Source organism: Chenopodium quinoa, unplaced genomic scaffold (genome assembly GCF_001683475.1).
Source record: "Chenopodium quinoa cultivar QQ74 unplaced genomic scaffold, ASM168347v1, whole genome shotgun sequence".
NCBI lineage: Eukaryota > Viridiplantae > Streptophyta > Magnoliopsida > Caryophyllales > Amaranthaceae > Chenopodium > Chenopodium quinoa.
The window spans coordinates 302488-316386 of NW_018744128.1; the positions used below are offsets into that span (position 1 = coordinate 302488).

At 34.2% G+C, this 13899-nt stretch overlaps 1 protein-coding gene across 1 annotated transcript; it reads right to left on the bottom strand.

The window, feature by feature from the left end:
• Nucleotides 1-240: 240 nt before the first annotated feature.
• Nucleotides 241-11981, bottom strand: LOC110692676 (GLABRA2 expression modulator-like). The gene is made up of 4 exons (XM_021869713.1): nucleotides 11508-11981; nucleotides 11305-11406; nucleotides 3220-3491; nucleotides 241-1049 (listed from the first exon to the last, which is right to left on the bottom strand). Exons 1-4 carry the CDS (start codon nucleotides 11824-11826, stop codon nucleotides 861-863), a joined length of 882 nt encoding a protein of 293 aa, XP_021725405.1. The 5' UTR covers nucleotides 11827-11981; the 3' UTR covers nucleotides 241-860.
• Between the last annotated feature and the right edge of the window lie 1918 nt (nucleotides 11982-13899).

Sequence of the window (13899 nt, forward strand, 5' to 3'; positions counted from 1 at the left end):
AAGAATTTTGAATTCTATGTCTACAAGTCGATAGTACTCTACTCTATTTAGTACCTAACAAACTTATTGTTACTTAACCTAACTGACCGTCAACCCCGCCCGCCGGAAAAGGAAAATACAACTCTATTGCAAAGTGCTATATTGTCCCTTCTTTCCTGCTCAATTACGACATATTACTAGTATTATTGTTAATACTCGTAAAATTGATGATCGTATACGAGAGTAGTAAATTTTTGCATATATTTGTAAACAAAACAAGGTAATTTTAAAATCTATACAAATTTTGACTATCACATTACATCTGATGTACGAAGTATTATTTTGAAACATACTCTGTAGGTAGCAAAGGAAGTAAGTGATTCCACCATAGAGCAGTTAAATTTCTATTAATCACAACTTTGGGGCAGCGAAGTTCGAGAACTTGGGTTGGCATGCCTCATGGCTCATACAAGTACTAGAGTAAGTTTTCCTTGAGGCATGCCAATTCAAGCTCTAAAGCTTTTTCACAGCCAGTCAGGCACCAAAACATATGCAGTAGTTAAAAAAAACGCTATTCATACTACTATAGCCAGGTAAGTTGCACAGTGCAAAATTACAACCATCTGGTCTTGAACAAGTATATGTAGTTAATAGATTTTCTATCCTCCCAAAAGAATCACATAAACTACTAAATCCTCAAACCTATGATCACGAGCATAAGAAAATATTAATGAGACCGGAGAAGGGTACGGTCACTTATCTGGACATGTCTCTTAATGCTCTTCCAGCAGTGCAGGGCATAGATAACAAGCTTTATAGGCAACTTGAAGCACGTCTTGAAATGTCAAGACTCAAGAGGCTTCTTCATCAACAAGGGAGTCTCATACAGATTGCATATCCCTGGATTGCAAAGCTCCTTGAAGAATGTTCACAGCATTATCATAATTTAAGAAACCCATGTACCAAAATTCATGGTTGTCAACAGATATAATCTGAATATATTTCTCAGCTGTATTTACTCGGCTTGAAGAAGGGTTAACTGCTTTAAGCTGATGCAACGGAATGATTACCTGTTCAAATAAAGACAGAGTACCGCAGTAAGAATCAACAAACTCAACTGGTTAACATGATATAATCAGAAAGATGGCTTTTGTGACCTTTCAGGTACTTACACCATGCCAATAAAAAATAATATCAAAGAGTGCACAATCTATCAGTACATATGCAGCAAACAAAGCACCTAAGCGGCTAAGCCACTCCAATACATATAGAAACATAATACACTACAAGCAGAAAATCATTTTTCCATACCTAAACCATAAACAGTATAAACTATATATTTGAAATTTACTGAGAAAATCAGAAGTGCCTAATGAAACCATATGGTGTCACTAACCTCTTGAGTAATAAGAGGACATATAAATATATAAATGAGATTCCCACCTAGATGAGATAAGGGGGTCATATATATACATCTCCTGAAAGTTACAGAGAGGCAGTATGCTTAAACCCTAGGTTTAAAATGCATTGCTCCTGCAGCTTCACAGAAAATGAGCAAAGGACATTTATTGAGCAATTTTCCATTTAGTACATTATAACCCAAAGGTGGAAATCCTGGAATACTAAGTAATTCTTTCAACTCCATTGGCGATGGATTGATTACTAAATCAATCATTTAAATTAAATGTAGCCAAATCTTGACAAAATTTTATAACAATAAAGTAGAATATAGCTGATCCTTGGCTCCTCAGTTGGTTTAGTTCATGAACATGCTAAGTAGACAAGCCTAAAATTCAACAGAGACCTGATTGCAACCCTCTGCAGCCTAAAGGGGTGTCAATCAGTCTCTTATAAGAGCATCAGAAAAGAACAGAATCTCATTTTTTCACCGCTACTGGTGTTAATTTCTAAATGAACCGTCATTTCATACCAACCAAATCTTTAACAGCACGTTTATTTAACAAGACCAGAACTAAAGCCAACCTTGACCAGTAGAAGTTTTCAATAATCTATGAAAATCTATCAGGAGTATTTTATCTCTTGACAATAACTTTAGAATTTCTATTGGATCGTAAAAGTAAGTTTTTTCTTACAAACTCCAATACAAAACATCAAAAACTTTTAAATACATACCATTATTGAATGCATTATTATTAGTACTCCTCTCAGACAGCCAATCAATGACCAACGAAATCGGTCATCCCATGGTCATGGAGTAAGAGAAATCCCATTTAAGGGGTAAGTGAGAGGATAAAAAGGGATGAACAAACACGGGAAAACAAAAGCCTTGATAAGGTTCCAGAATTTTTGTGCTATTCCTCTCCTCTAACTAACCCCAAAAGGGATTATTTTTTTATTCTAAAACCAAGGGTAGACCAATTCCCCTTATCATCAATGGAAATGCCTTGCACAATTTGTATTCCTTATTACCAACTTATGTTTATCTTTTCAAATACTTGAGGAGCTTTTGTTTCCAACCCCAAAGCCACAGTTATTAGGGATGTAAGGAATGTAAAAACTATCCTAAATTGACCTCACCAAAGTCTAAATAAAATAAAAATAAACCCGAGTTCATATTGATGTATTACAAAACTACAGTATTAGAAGGTCCAAAAATATACTCCCGAAGGAAAGCATCATAGAACTAAGATAGGGGGAAACAACTCATGTTCATATAGTTTTGGACAAGCTGAAATTTGAAAGGAGTAAAGAACATCAGAGTCAGCATCTTCACTAATATCCTTGATTATCTCAAAGTCATGGACGGCATATCAGAGGATGTTTTCCAAATTAAAAGTATGAAGGATGCTTCAAGCATAATGTATAATGTAGCACGACTTCCACTTGCCTCATAGTACATTCTAACAAAATGCACTCAATCATCAAGAGAACACTTTTGACATCACATAAGAAAAAAAAGTCAAACAAAATGGAAAGAAAAAATTCCTCAAAGCTAGCAATATGATCTAATAGATTTAAATAAATATAAACTTTCCAATCATATATCACGAATTTTTCTATTAGCACCAAATCAAATGATGAATATCCTTAATTTTGGTACTGAGAGAGAGAAAGTAATAAGCCAAAGTTAATGCATTAGCAGGTTCTACCAACCGACCTGCATTTCACTTCTATTCTTTATCCTTATTAGTTATTTCCACCCCCCTTGAAATAAAAAAATAAATAAATTGAGAATTAATATAGATATTCAACAGCCGTAGCCTATACGATTATTCTCACCTTATAGTAACTCCATTCGGTCTGATCACCATTTTTGTAAGGAAGAGGGTTATCACTACAAAAGGCAAGCTTGGCTGTAGATACATATAATGTTCCCATCACCGGGCCTGCTGATGTAGACAAGTAACATGCATAACTATCCTGAACCTGCTCCTCAGGAACTGTTTCAAATGTTTGACGAAAGATTTTTTCGTAACCTCCCTCAGCTAGAACTTTAGTGCTGTGTACAATTCTTCCCATGGCAGCATCAGCAAAACTAGGACTTGTTTTTACTACCAAAAAGCACACAAAAAACATGTCAACTGATAAACTGGCATTTTTAACAAGCCACAAGCATTTAGCATTTAGCATTTAGAATATTAGAATATGAAATAGAAAAGGAAAGAGTACCAACTTGCAACAACTTTAATTGCATGAAAGTACCTTCACTGTATTGCTGTTGACCACTGAATTTAAATTACAGGCACCAAAATTAATCACAAAAGTGTAGAGGACACAGAGCCATATGTTTATGAAATCAAATTCATAAGCTACTCCCAATTCATTGATTAATTAAGTGAATCAGCCCCTCATACCCCCAGACAAAAAAAAAAAAAAAAAAAAGGAATAATGAAAAAAGTATGCCTAAATTTCAATCCGACATGTAAATCCCACAGAAAATTTTTAAAAGGAAAGAAAATTGTGTGTTCTTATCACAACCGGGTAAGCAAACAGCTATCCCAGAATTGAAAATTTTCACTGTCCATACCGTTTAAGCTTCCACTTACTTTTTACCGGAATCCTTTTTTACAAACTAGCTGCTCAGTGCTCACTATATGTCTTCTCTCCTTGTCACTATTTCACCAAATAGCTAGGTTTGCTCAAATATAAAAGACCATAAACCAAGAAATGTGGAAACCATTCAGTCTAAATTCTCTCCTTGTCACTATATCATCAGATAACTAAGCTTGCTCGAAAGTATAAGACCATAACCCAAGAAATGTGGGGACCATACAGTCAAAACTCTCATGTGAAGTCATTGTAAGATTGCATTCTCCAATTAATATTCATGTGACCAATGACTTATCAGGAATTCCTCCTGTGATCACCATATGAAACATTACAAACCCCAATCTGCCTATTGTATACAATAAATTCAATTCCCAAAGAAGCAACACATGAAAGTCCGAGAGTGAAAAAGAACAAGCAAATCAGAGTAGGCATAACCTGCGCTTTCACTTCAACATGTGGTTCTCATATACATCTGCTCCGCTGTTTTCAGAGGAAGCACTGTATATTTTGTAAGGCAAAGATAAGAAAAGTCGGCTCCAACGACATCCCATTTTAAAGCAAAAACAAGCAGGCAAACAGCTGCGTGACATTGATAGCAATACAAAGGCCAGCCTGAGCACATACTGCATACTGCAACCTCAATGCTAATATCTGTCATCTTTAAAGTAGCTAAAGTAAGGGTGTTCAAATACCCGACCCGACTGACCTGGCCTGCTGACCCTTCAGTAGTTAATTTACACATCACAACATAATTTCCACTGTGCCAAATCTACATGAAACTTTAAACTTTGACTCAAGTTGACTGATGATGCAGTCTTAAAAAACAAAGTCGGCCAGTGTAACTCATCACAAATATATCTGCAAAAGCAGCTATACATTGAAAACACACCACTAAGCAAGCACATAGACAACGGAATCAGGCACTGTATACACGTAAGTTAGACTAAACCAGTGAGCAGTGTAGCGTTAATAGAAGACAGAAAGGCCTGTCCCTCTACCTGTGGTCCAATATGCCATGCATAATCAGGCGAACAGGGTATGTCAAAGTTACGAGAGCTTCTGCAGATTCAATCTCACGCAAAATTCATCATCTTTCCAATACTAATCCCTGATTAGCTGAAACTAGTAGTGAAAAATCCGAAATTCTGACTAGCCAAGACTAGTAGTGTAAATTCCAAATGACCCAAATCAGTACAAATACATCTGGAAATATAGACGAAAAAAGCCCAAAATAGCACAGTTTGAAATTGCCTATGGTAGCCTTGAGGTTATTATTTATTTCCAAAAAATACCTTACTACTCAAAACGACAAGCACATGCCATGAAGATGAAAGCCAGCAGCCTGTTAACATTTCTCTTTCCTCACCAATGTTTCTTCTACCCAATGTTTTTTTTCACCTTATTACTCACCACCTCCTCCCTTTTCTCTTTCCTGCATCAACCACCACCATCGACTCATTGAGTATAAACATTTTCATCCATCCTCCTCTCTAAGGAACCTCCGTCACTAGCAAGACCCTCTTCTTCACCATTGTCCTTACTTTCCCATCACACACCCATCCACCACAACCAGATAATACCAAAACCTAGGTCAAATTTTGCAAAATTGAGGACTAGACAAGGTAGAATGAGTTTCATTCATGATCAAATTTCTTAGTATTATAAAATTTTGGTTGATAAGAGATTGATTTAAGTTTGGGACACATTAGTGTTGAAAACACCAAGGGACAACAATTATGGCTTTGTAAGGGATAAAAATGCTAAAATGACCCTTGTAAGAAAATGGAGAGATAAGCTCAGCTTATTGCCTTAAATTACTTTCTTGATTTGTTCTCAATCTATTTCCTCCTCTACCCATCTCTTTCAATGACCTTCTCACATCAACTCGTCAAAGTATCCAAGTGCCTTTTTAAATACAGTAAAAATAAATAGTTCTCACATCTCCCATCTAACTAATCTTCAGTAAATGGACACCTCCCATGGCATCTTATTTCCAGAACTTTATTATTGATCTTATCCCACATAAAAGAATGTGTACATCCTATCTAGAATGTATAACTCACTAACAATTAGCATTATAGCTTCACAAGGTACCACATTCAGCTTCCAAATATAATCTTCTTAAAACCTTTTTAGATCTTAGCAAACATGTCTATAGAATCTCCCTTCACTTTTAGAGGTGTGTTGCAAATCACATAGATATTGGAATGTTCCTCTCCATTCAAAGCAAATTAGCTAGTATTCTCTAGGGCTGAGCAAAACTATCTGAAGATCCGAAAATCTGATGATCCGATCCGCATCTAATCCGAAAATTATGGATATCCGATCCTGATTTTTCGGATATCGGATATCCAAATTTTGGATTTCGGATATCCGATATCTGAAAAAAGTCTGATATCAGATATCCGATCCGATAAATCACTTGTTTTTCCATTTTTATTTCTCGAATATTCTCTATTTCTCGGCCTAAAAAAAAAAGGGGTTGGAGACTGAAACCCTAATTCCCTAAACAGAAACCCATTTCCCACCACTCATGCCTCTTTCTCTCTCCCTCTCCTCTCTCCTTTCAAAGTCTCAAGGCTCTCAGATCTCAGTTATCTCAAGGCTCCACACTCACTGCGGTGACGGCGGCTTCTCCATTTCTTAGGTTCTTCCTCTCTCTTCCTCACGGCTTCAGTAAGTTTCTTCCTCTTTTTGCTCCCTTGTTCATTTTCTCCTCTTTTCGCTCCTTTAGGTCATTTGATGTTGATTTTTATTTTGATTTTGATTTTGATTTCAATTTGTTAAATGAAAGCTGAATTTCATTTTCGCCTTCTATTGTTGATTTCAATTCGTTTTTTTTAAGTATAAATTGTTGATTTCAATTCGTTTTTGTAAGTATAAATATAGGCTGAATTTTGTTCAATTACTGGTTTAATTAGCATGTGTTCATACTGCCAATATATTGATTAGTGACTTAGTGGCGTTAGTGTTCAATTTTGTGGGTTGATATTTGATTGTTCATTATAATTAGTATGCTTTAATATTTAATTTTTGTGGGTGAATATTCTACAATTTGTGGGTATTTAAATTCTGAAGTGGTCAAATGTTAATGTTGTGTTGTAGATAATGGATGATCATGATATTACTGCTGAAAGTGCTGCCCCAACTAACTCGTCAAGTGAGGATCCCTTGGCTTCAAGTGCTGCTACTATTGGAGATCAAAATCCACCACCAACAGTTTCAGCAAAAAGACCTTCAACTGGGACTAGTGATGATGTAGGAGCTGAAAATAAAGGTAAGAAAAAAAGGTATTGGCTTTGGGATCATTTTGAGTTGATAAAAAAAGGTAGGGATAAAAGATCAAAATGTTTGTATTGTCATGTTGATGTTTGTGGTGGCTCTAAAAGTGGTACAAGTGTTATGAAAAATCATCTTTCAAGGTGTAAGGATTATCCCCCTAATATTGGGCAATCACAAAGGCTTCTTGCTTTTTCTAGTAAGCAAAGTCAACAAACTTAAGTAGATAGTATAGGTGATAATAAAAAATGTGAAAAGAAAGGGAAATTAGAATTTTGGAAGTTTAGGCACGAGATTGGTCGAAAAGCTTTTGCTAAAATGATAATAATGGATGAATTGCCATTTAGGTTTTCTAAGCGTGAGGGTTTTCACCATTTTACGTCTGTTGTTCAACCAAATTTCATTATTCCCCCTCGTTTCACAATTGCTAGAGATTGTTGTTGTGTGTTTTTGGATGAAAAAAAAAATCTGAAAAGCTACTTTAGCAAGTGTCTTCTCGTATTTGTCTCACTACCGATACATGGACCTCTTGTCAAAATTTGTCTTACATGTGTTTTACCGCCCATTTTATTGATCATAATTAGAACTTGCACAAAAAGATTTTAAAATTTTGTCCAACTAGGTGAGGCTATTGGTAAATCGGTTGAAAAGTGTTTGCTTGAGTGGGATATCACCAAGGTAATGACCATTACCGTAGACAATGCAAGTTCAAATGATGTAGGGGTTCAATATTTGAGGAGGAGGTTGCAAAGATGGAAAGATGGGACTATATAAAATGGTAAATTTGTACATATGCGATGTGCAGCCCACCTTCTTAATTTATCAGTGAGTGAGTGAAGGTTTGAAAGAATGTGATGAATCAATAAAAAGAATATGTAATGCTGTGAGATTTTTAACAGTGAGGGAAGGTTTGAAACAATAGATTGAAAAAGTTTCGAAATTGTGTTAATCAAGAACAAATTGAATCAAAACGTCAACTTTGTTTGGATGTTGAAACTAGGTGGAACTCCACTTATTTGATGTTAAAATATGCTATGGTTTATCGAATTGCTTTTGATTTGTTGGAAAATTCTGATGGTGATAAATTTCTTGCTGAACTAACAAAACTTTCTGGTGTTCCTACCGATAACGATTGGGATCGTGTTGCTTCTTTGTTTCCCTTTCTTAAGATATTTTATGATGCAACTTTGAGACTTTTTGGATCTTTGTATGCTACTACTAATGTGTATTTGCTTGAACTTGTGACAATTTGGAAGATGATTAAAAAACAAGTGAGAAAGTGTTAAATAGTGGTGAGATGTTAATGGCCTATGGGATGAAGAAAAAGCATGAAAAATATTGGAAAAATGTGGATAACATTAACTTAATGTTGTATGTTGCTGTTGTGCTTGATCCTAGACGCAAAATGCATTATGTGAAGTGGGCTATTAATGATCAATATGACTCTGTGAAGGTTGCAAAATTGCATGATATGGTCATGAATATTTTGACTTCGTTGTATGAACGTTATGCTTCTTTACAAAGTCAAAATGTACCAAATGTTTCTGAAAATATTGACTTGAGTTCAAGAGACTTGGAAACTTGTAATGATTGGCATGATGTGGCTGATTATGAGTTCGAAAGGGATATTGGTGGACAAAAGGTTTTTGATAAAAAAAAGTGATTTGGACAAGTACTTAATGGATGATAGAGAGTCTATCACGGGTAAGAATTTTGATGCTTTGGGATGGTGGAAAAAAGGGGTGGAGAGATATCCTATTGTTGGTCATATGGCTAGGGATGTATTAGCCATTCCGGTTTCTACGGTTGCATCCGAATCTACATTTAGCACCGGTGGGAGAGTACTTGATGTGTTTCGTAGTTCTCTTTCTTCACATATGGTTGAAGCTTTGATATGTGCACAAGATTGGATGCGTAGTACACGTGGTCCACTTATGATTGAAGAAAGTATTGATGATATTCAACAAATTGAAGAGGGTAATACTTTTTTTAATATCTATTATTATTTATTTAAGCTGGAATTTACAAAATATTTCTGTTTTTTTTTCTATTTTATTTTCTGCTATTATTTGTATGTATTTATTGTATAACTTACTATTTTTTTAGTGTAAAGTTGTCTTCTCTTATTGATCCTCCCTCGGTTTCCGTCGTCGATGATTATTTTTAGAATTAGAGGTAATACTATTTTGTTGGTTTGTATATTTTTTTTTTAATGTTATAGTTTCTGCATTTTTTTTATTTTTTATTTACTTTTATTGTGTTATATTTTCTGCATTTTATTGTTTAAATTAATTGTATAATTTACTATTTTCTTTTTTCTTTTTTTTTTTTTTTGTAGAGTTGTCGACTTGTCGTCTCTTCTTGATACGCGGTTTCATCGTTGATGATAATTCTTAGTATTAGATTGAATGTTTATGTATTTTTAATATTTAAACATTGGTTTGTTTATTTGGACTTTGAACATTTCTTTGTTTTGTAATGTGACAATTAGTATACAAGTTCTCTAAAATTTCTTTATATTGTAATATGTTATAATTAGTTGGATTTCAGGCTTTTTTTTTTTAGTCACTCTGTGAGTTTGTTCACAGGTTATTCAAATCAGTCCAGGTTATTTGATTACTTAAGTTATTCAGGTTATTTAATTATTCAATTTGTTCGGGATGTAATTTGCCTATTAAAACTAAAACAGCAAAATAACTAAGATATACATATGAATTTGCCTTTTAAAAAAATAATTTTGCCTTTAAGAGCTTAATTTAGTATAAAATGATTAATATTAAATTATTAATAAAGAGAATCGGATACTGGATATCCGAAATATCCGATCCGAAAATTTCTGATATCCGAAGCTTTCGGATCGGATATCGGATATCAGATATCTTAATTTTCGGATATCCGATCCGTGCTCACCCCTAGTATTCTCTATTCTTCTATATACCCAAATACTAAACTCATTGTAGGTAATTACTTTTCATCTAGTTTCATAAAACAATTCGTCTAGTGGTTCATCCTTTTTGCATCTCCTTCGGCACAATCCATCACTTTCCATACCAGAGACTAACAAGTTTGACATATCTTTAGGATCTAAAGAATTGGCTTGAAATGCTTAGATTTCACTTATTTGCCAGCATATGTTCGTCTCTCTTATTGGTACCTTCATTATTTTTAATCAAAAAGAGCTTTGTAAACTATCATTAAGCTCTTGTTTTCACCATGAAAATTTCCTAGGTTTTATGGTGGGGGGATTTTAAGTTGACTTAGCAAATACCTGGACACCAAAACTTTCTTAGTAATCAAGCATACTGAAGTAACTTGGCTACACGTAAGTCAACAATTCGAAACAACATACAATTTTTTTTTTATATTTTTGTTCTTAAAAAAGCCTCCCCATGCTAAAGCACTTCCTAGTTCCTAATTTCCTATAGTAGTTAACATTTGTATGCTTTCAGCAAGGAGAGAGCTCAACTGAGGATGATGGTATTATATTAACCTATAGATTCCAGATAAAGAACTACAACCTTATTGATATTGTCCCGGATACATATGCCACAAATAATAAAATAAAGATAGATGAAGAATAAAGAGTATTCCGAATTGTAGCTTTCCCTACATCACAACAAAGCCGAAAAGTTCTTATTCACATGAGAAGTATGATTACTGCACTGAACCCAAACTATATGCAAGCGAGATAAAAAAAAAAAAAAAAAAAAAAAAAAAAAAAAAAAAAAAAAACTCAAATTGTCACGTCACTAACCAAAAAAGCCAATCCTACAGGAAGAAACTTTCTTTCTTGATCCATGTACAACATCAAATCATTGCATATAATGTCAAATTAAGAATACGAAGCGTCAATCTACTACATTATGTTCAAGAACCATGCTATCATTTCACTTTAAATTAATAATAATTCACCGACATTTCAATCAATTGCAGCCCAAAATAATGATAATTTACTGACAATTCGCAAAAAGAAGCGTCTAATATAACAAATTCAATAAACAAAAATGAAGAAAAAGGGTAAGAAATGAATCATACAATGCTGCCAGGTATTGCCGGCGTAATCCTCAGCTTTTTTAGCAGCTTCCTTCACATTCTTCCCCCATCTTCCCAGCACATTCTTCACCGTATCCATCCTTTCTGTAGTCCCCATTCAAATCAAAATCAAAACCAAAATCGTATTATATATAGTTTTTTATATCCTCAAAATTCAATCAAAATAACAATGATGATTATGATACCTTTAAAAGTGGGCTCAGATGAGAGAGAAGGAGAAGACGAATGCGAAACGTAAGGGTTAGATCCACGAGAAGAGTGAGAATTGGGCGAAGAATCAGGTTCAATTGAAGGTGTATAAGTCGACTCAGAAACCAATTGTTCGCTCCACTTCACCGATTTCGCCGCCTTCGATTTACCCTCCGGCGATCCGGTTACGTCAAGAGTGACGTCATTTTCCGGCGACTTTTTTGGTGCGTCTTCGAGATCAACCTCGTGATGCAACGCTACCTCGTCTAAAGGAACGGAGTGAGTCGCATCGGCGGCGAGTTTACCGTCTTCCATGGCGGCGAGCTGAAGATTTGGGGATCGGAAAAACGGTGGTTTGATTTGTTGATTTGTAGGAAAGAAGGAGAGAAAGCGGGGGTGTTGGAATGAAGGAAATGAGAAGAGAGTGGAATTCAACTTTTTTTAAGCCGTGATTGTCTTTTTGAATTCTCTTTCTCATTCAAATACCAACGACATGTCATTACTTTTCCCAATTATTTTGCTTTACCCACTTTACTAATACAATATTTATTTCATTCAAATATGTTTGAAAAATTATACTTCCTCCTTTCCTTAATAGATGACACGTTTCTTTTATCACATTTGCCAACGCACAATTTTCACGAGTTATATCTCCCATTATCAACATTGTAAAATTATAAAAAAGTGAATATTAATAAAATATACATTAAGACGATTCAAACAAGATCCCACATGATTATGTTTTATCGTAGCTACAAATCACAAACGCTAGTCAAAGTGTTGTTTGTGAATAGTGCAAAAGTCAAACTGTGTCATCTAAAAAGAAACGGAGGAAGTATACTTCATTCCTTACAAAATACTCTCTCTGTTTTTTTTTAAATGCATCACTTTAAGTGATATATTTGTCAAAACATAACTTTAACCATTAATATCTTTAATTTTCAATTACTCCGTAGTAAAAATGTAACAAAATTATATTATGAAAGTAGACGTTGTGACGAATCTAATGATATATTATTTAATAGCATTTATTTATTTTATAATAGCAAAAAAAATTAAGTGTCACATGACATGTGAATAGTGCAAAAATCAAACTGATGCATTTAAAAAAAAAAAAACCGGAGGGAGTACTCAACATTTGTACTCCGTAATATTTTAATTTTTTAAGAGTTGTGGACCTTGTAACCCTTGTAGATGATCAACTAGTTGAATTGAATAAAAGCTTGAGGAGTAATACTCAAAACGTGGGATCAAATCACGTTTGCATCACTTGCTCTTATGGCGGCGTAAGTCTCCACCTATATGCACCATGTGTCTTGTTAAGAGATCTAAAAGGCTAAATGAGCCATCACATATTCACATGAATTATTTCGTTAGTCCTCCCTAAATGCATGAGCAAAACTAATACTTTCTCCTTCCCCTATCATTGTAATAATTACCATTTTAGGAAGTTTCACAAGTATTGCGACATTACCATATATGCACATGCTTTTTCTCTATCTCCCTCTTCATCACATCGGTCTGTTTCTTTCTTTCTCTCTATGTATCTCCTCATCTTAAATTCTGCATCATTCCTTGTTATTGCAATATTAGGGCAACGAAGTAAGGCCTTGTTTAGTTCAGCTTATTTTTATTCAGATCAAATCATCGTTTTATGTGCAGTTTTTTATATCTAAATATCTTTAATTTCGTAATGAATAAAATTATAACAATTATATATTAATAAAATACACATTATTACGAATCTAACAAGACCCCACATCAGACCAGATTAGATCATATAAGCAAAAATAAGAAGACTAAACAAGCCCTAAGTAACATAGAAATAAATCAAAGCAAACCTAGTAAAGACATCTTTAAAAACAATTTTCTTAAAATTTAAACTTTTATTTTTTTTAAAAAAGTAGACATTAAAAGTTATTCCAAGAAATATGTCACCCAATTGTCTCACAATCACAATACAAAATATAAATAAAGCAATCTAAGCATGGTAATCCATGAAGTCATGAACTCTTTTGAGTCTTGAAACTTGAAGCAATAACTCATGGCCCAATTGTTGCTGTCTTTAAATCACACACGAAGGCCCACTATTATGAAACATGGGGCCAATGGAGTCCAAATTAATGGGCCCAAGTTAATGCTAGCAGACCATGTTCAGGGAGAAAAGAGTTGGTGTTTTTTTTTTTTATTTCCTGATTGGAAAAAAGGTTTGATTTTGTTTATAATTCTGTTAGGATATAATTACTACGTATATAAACTGCTATAAAATCACAATTTTAATCATATTATGACCCAACTTGTGATGTGGTTAATCCTTGGGGCTTAAGAACCCGCTTAGTCATTGCAAAATATCTTGCAATTGACCCTTGACAAATCAAACAATTTCGA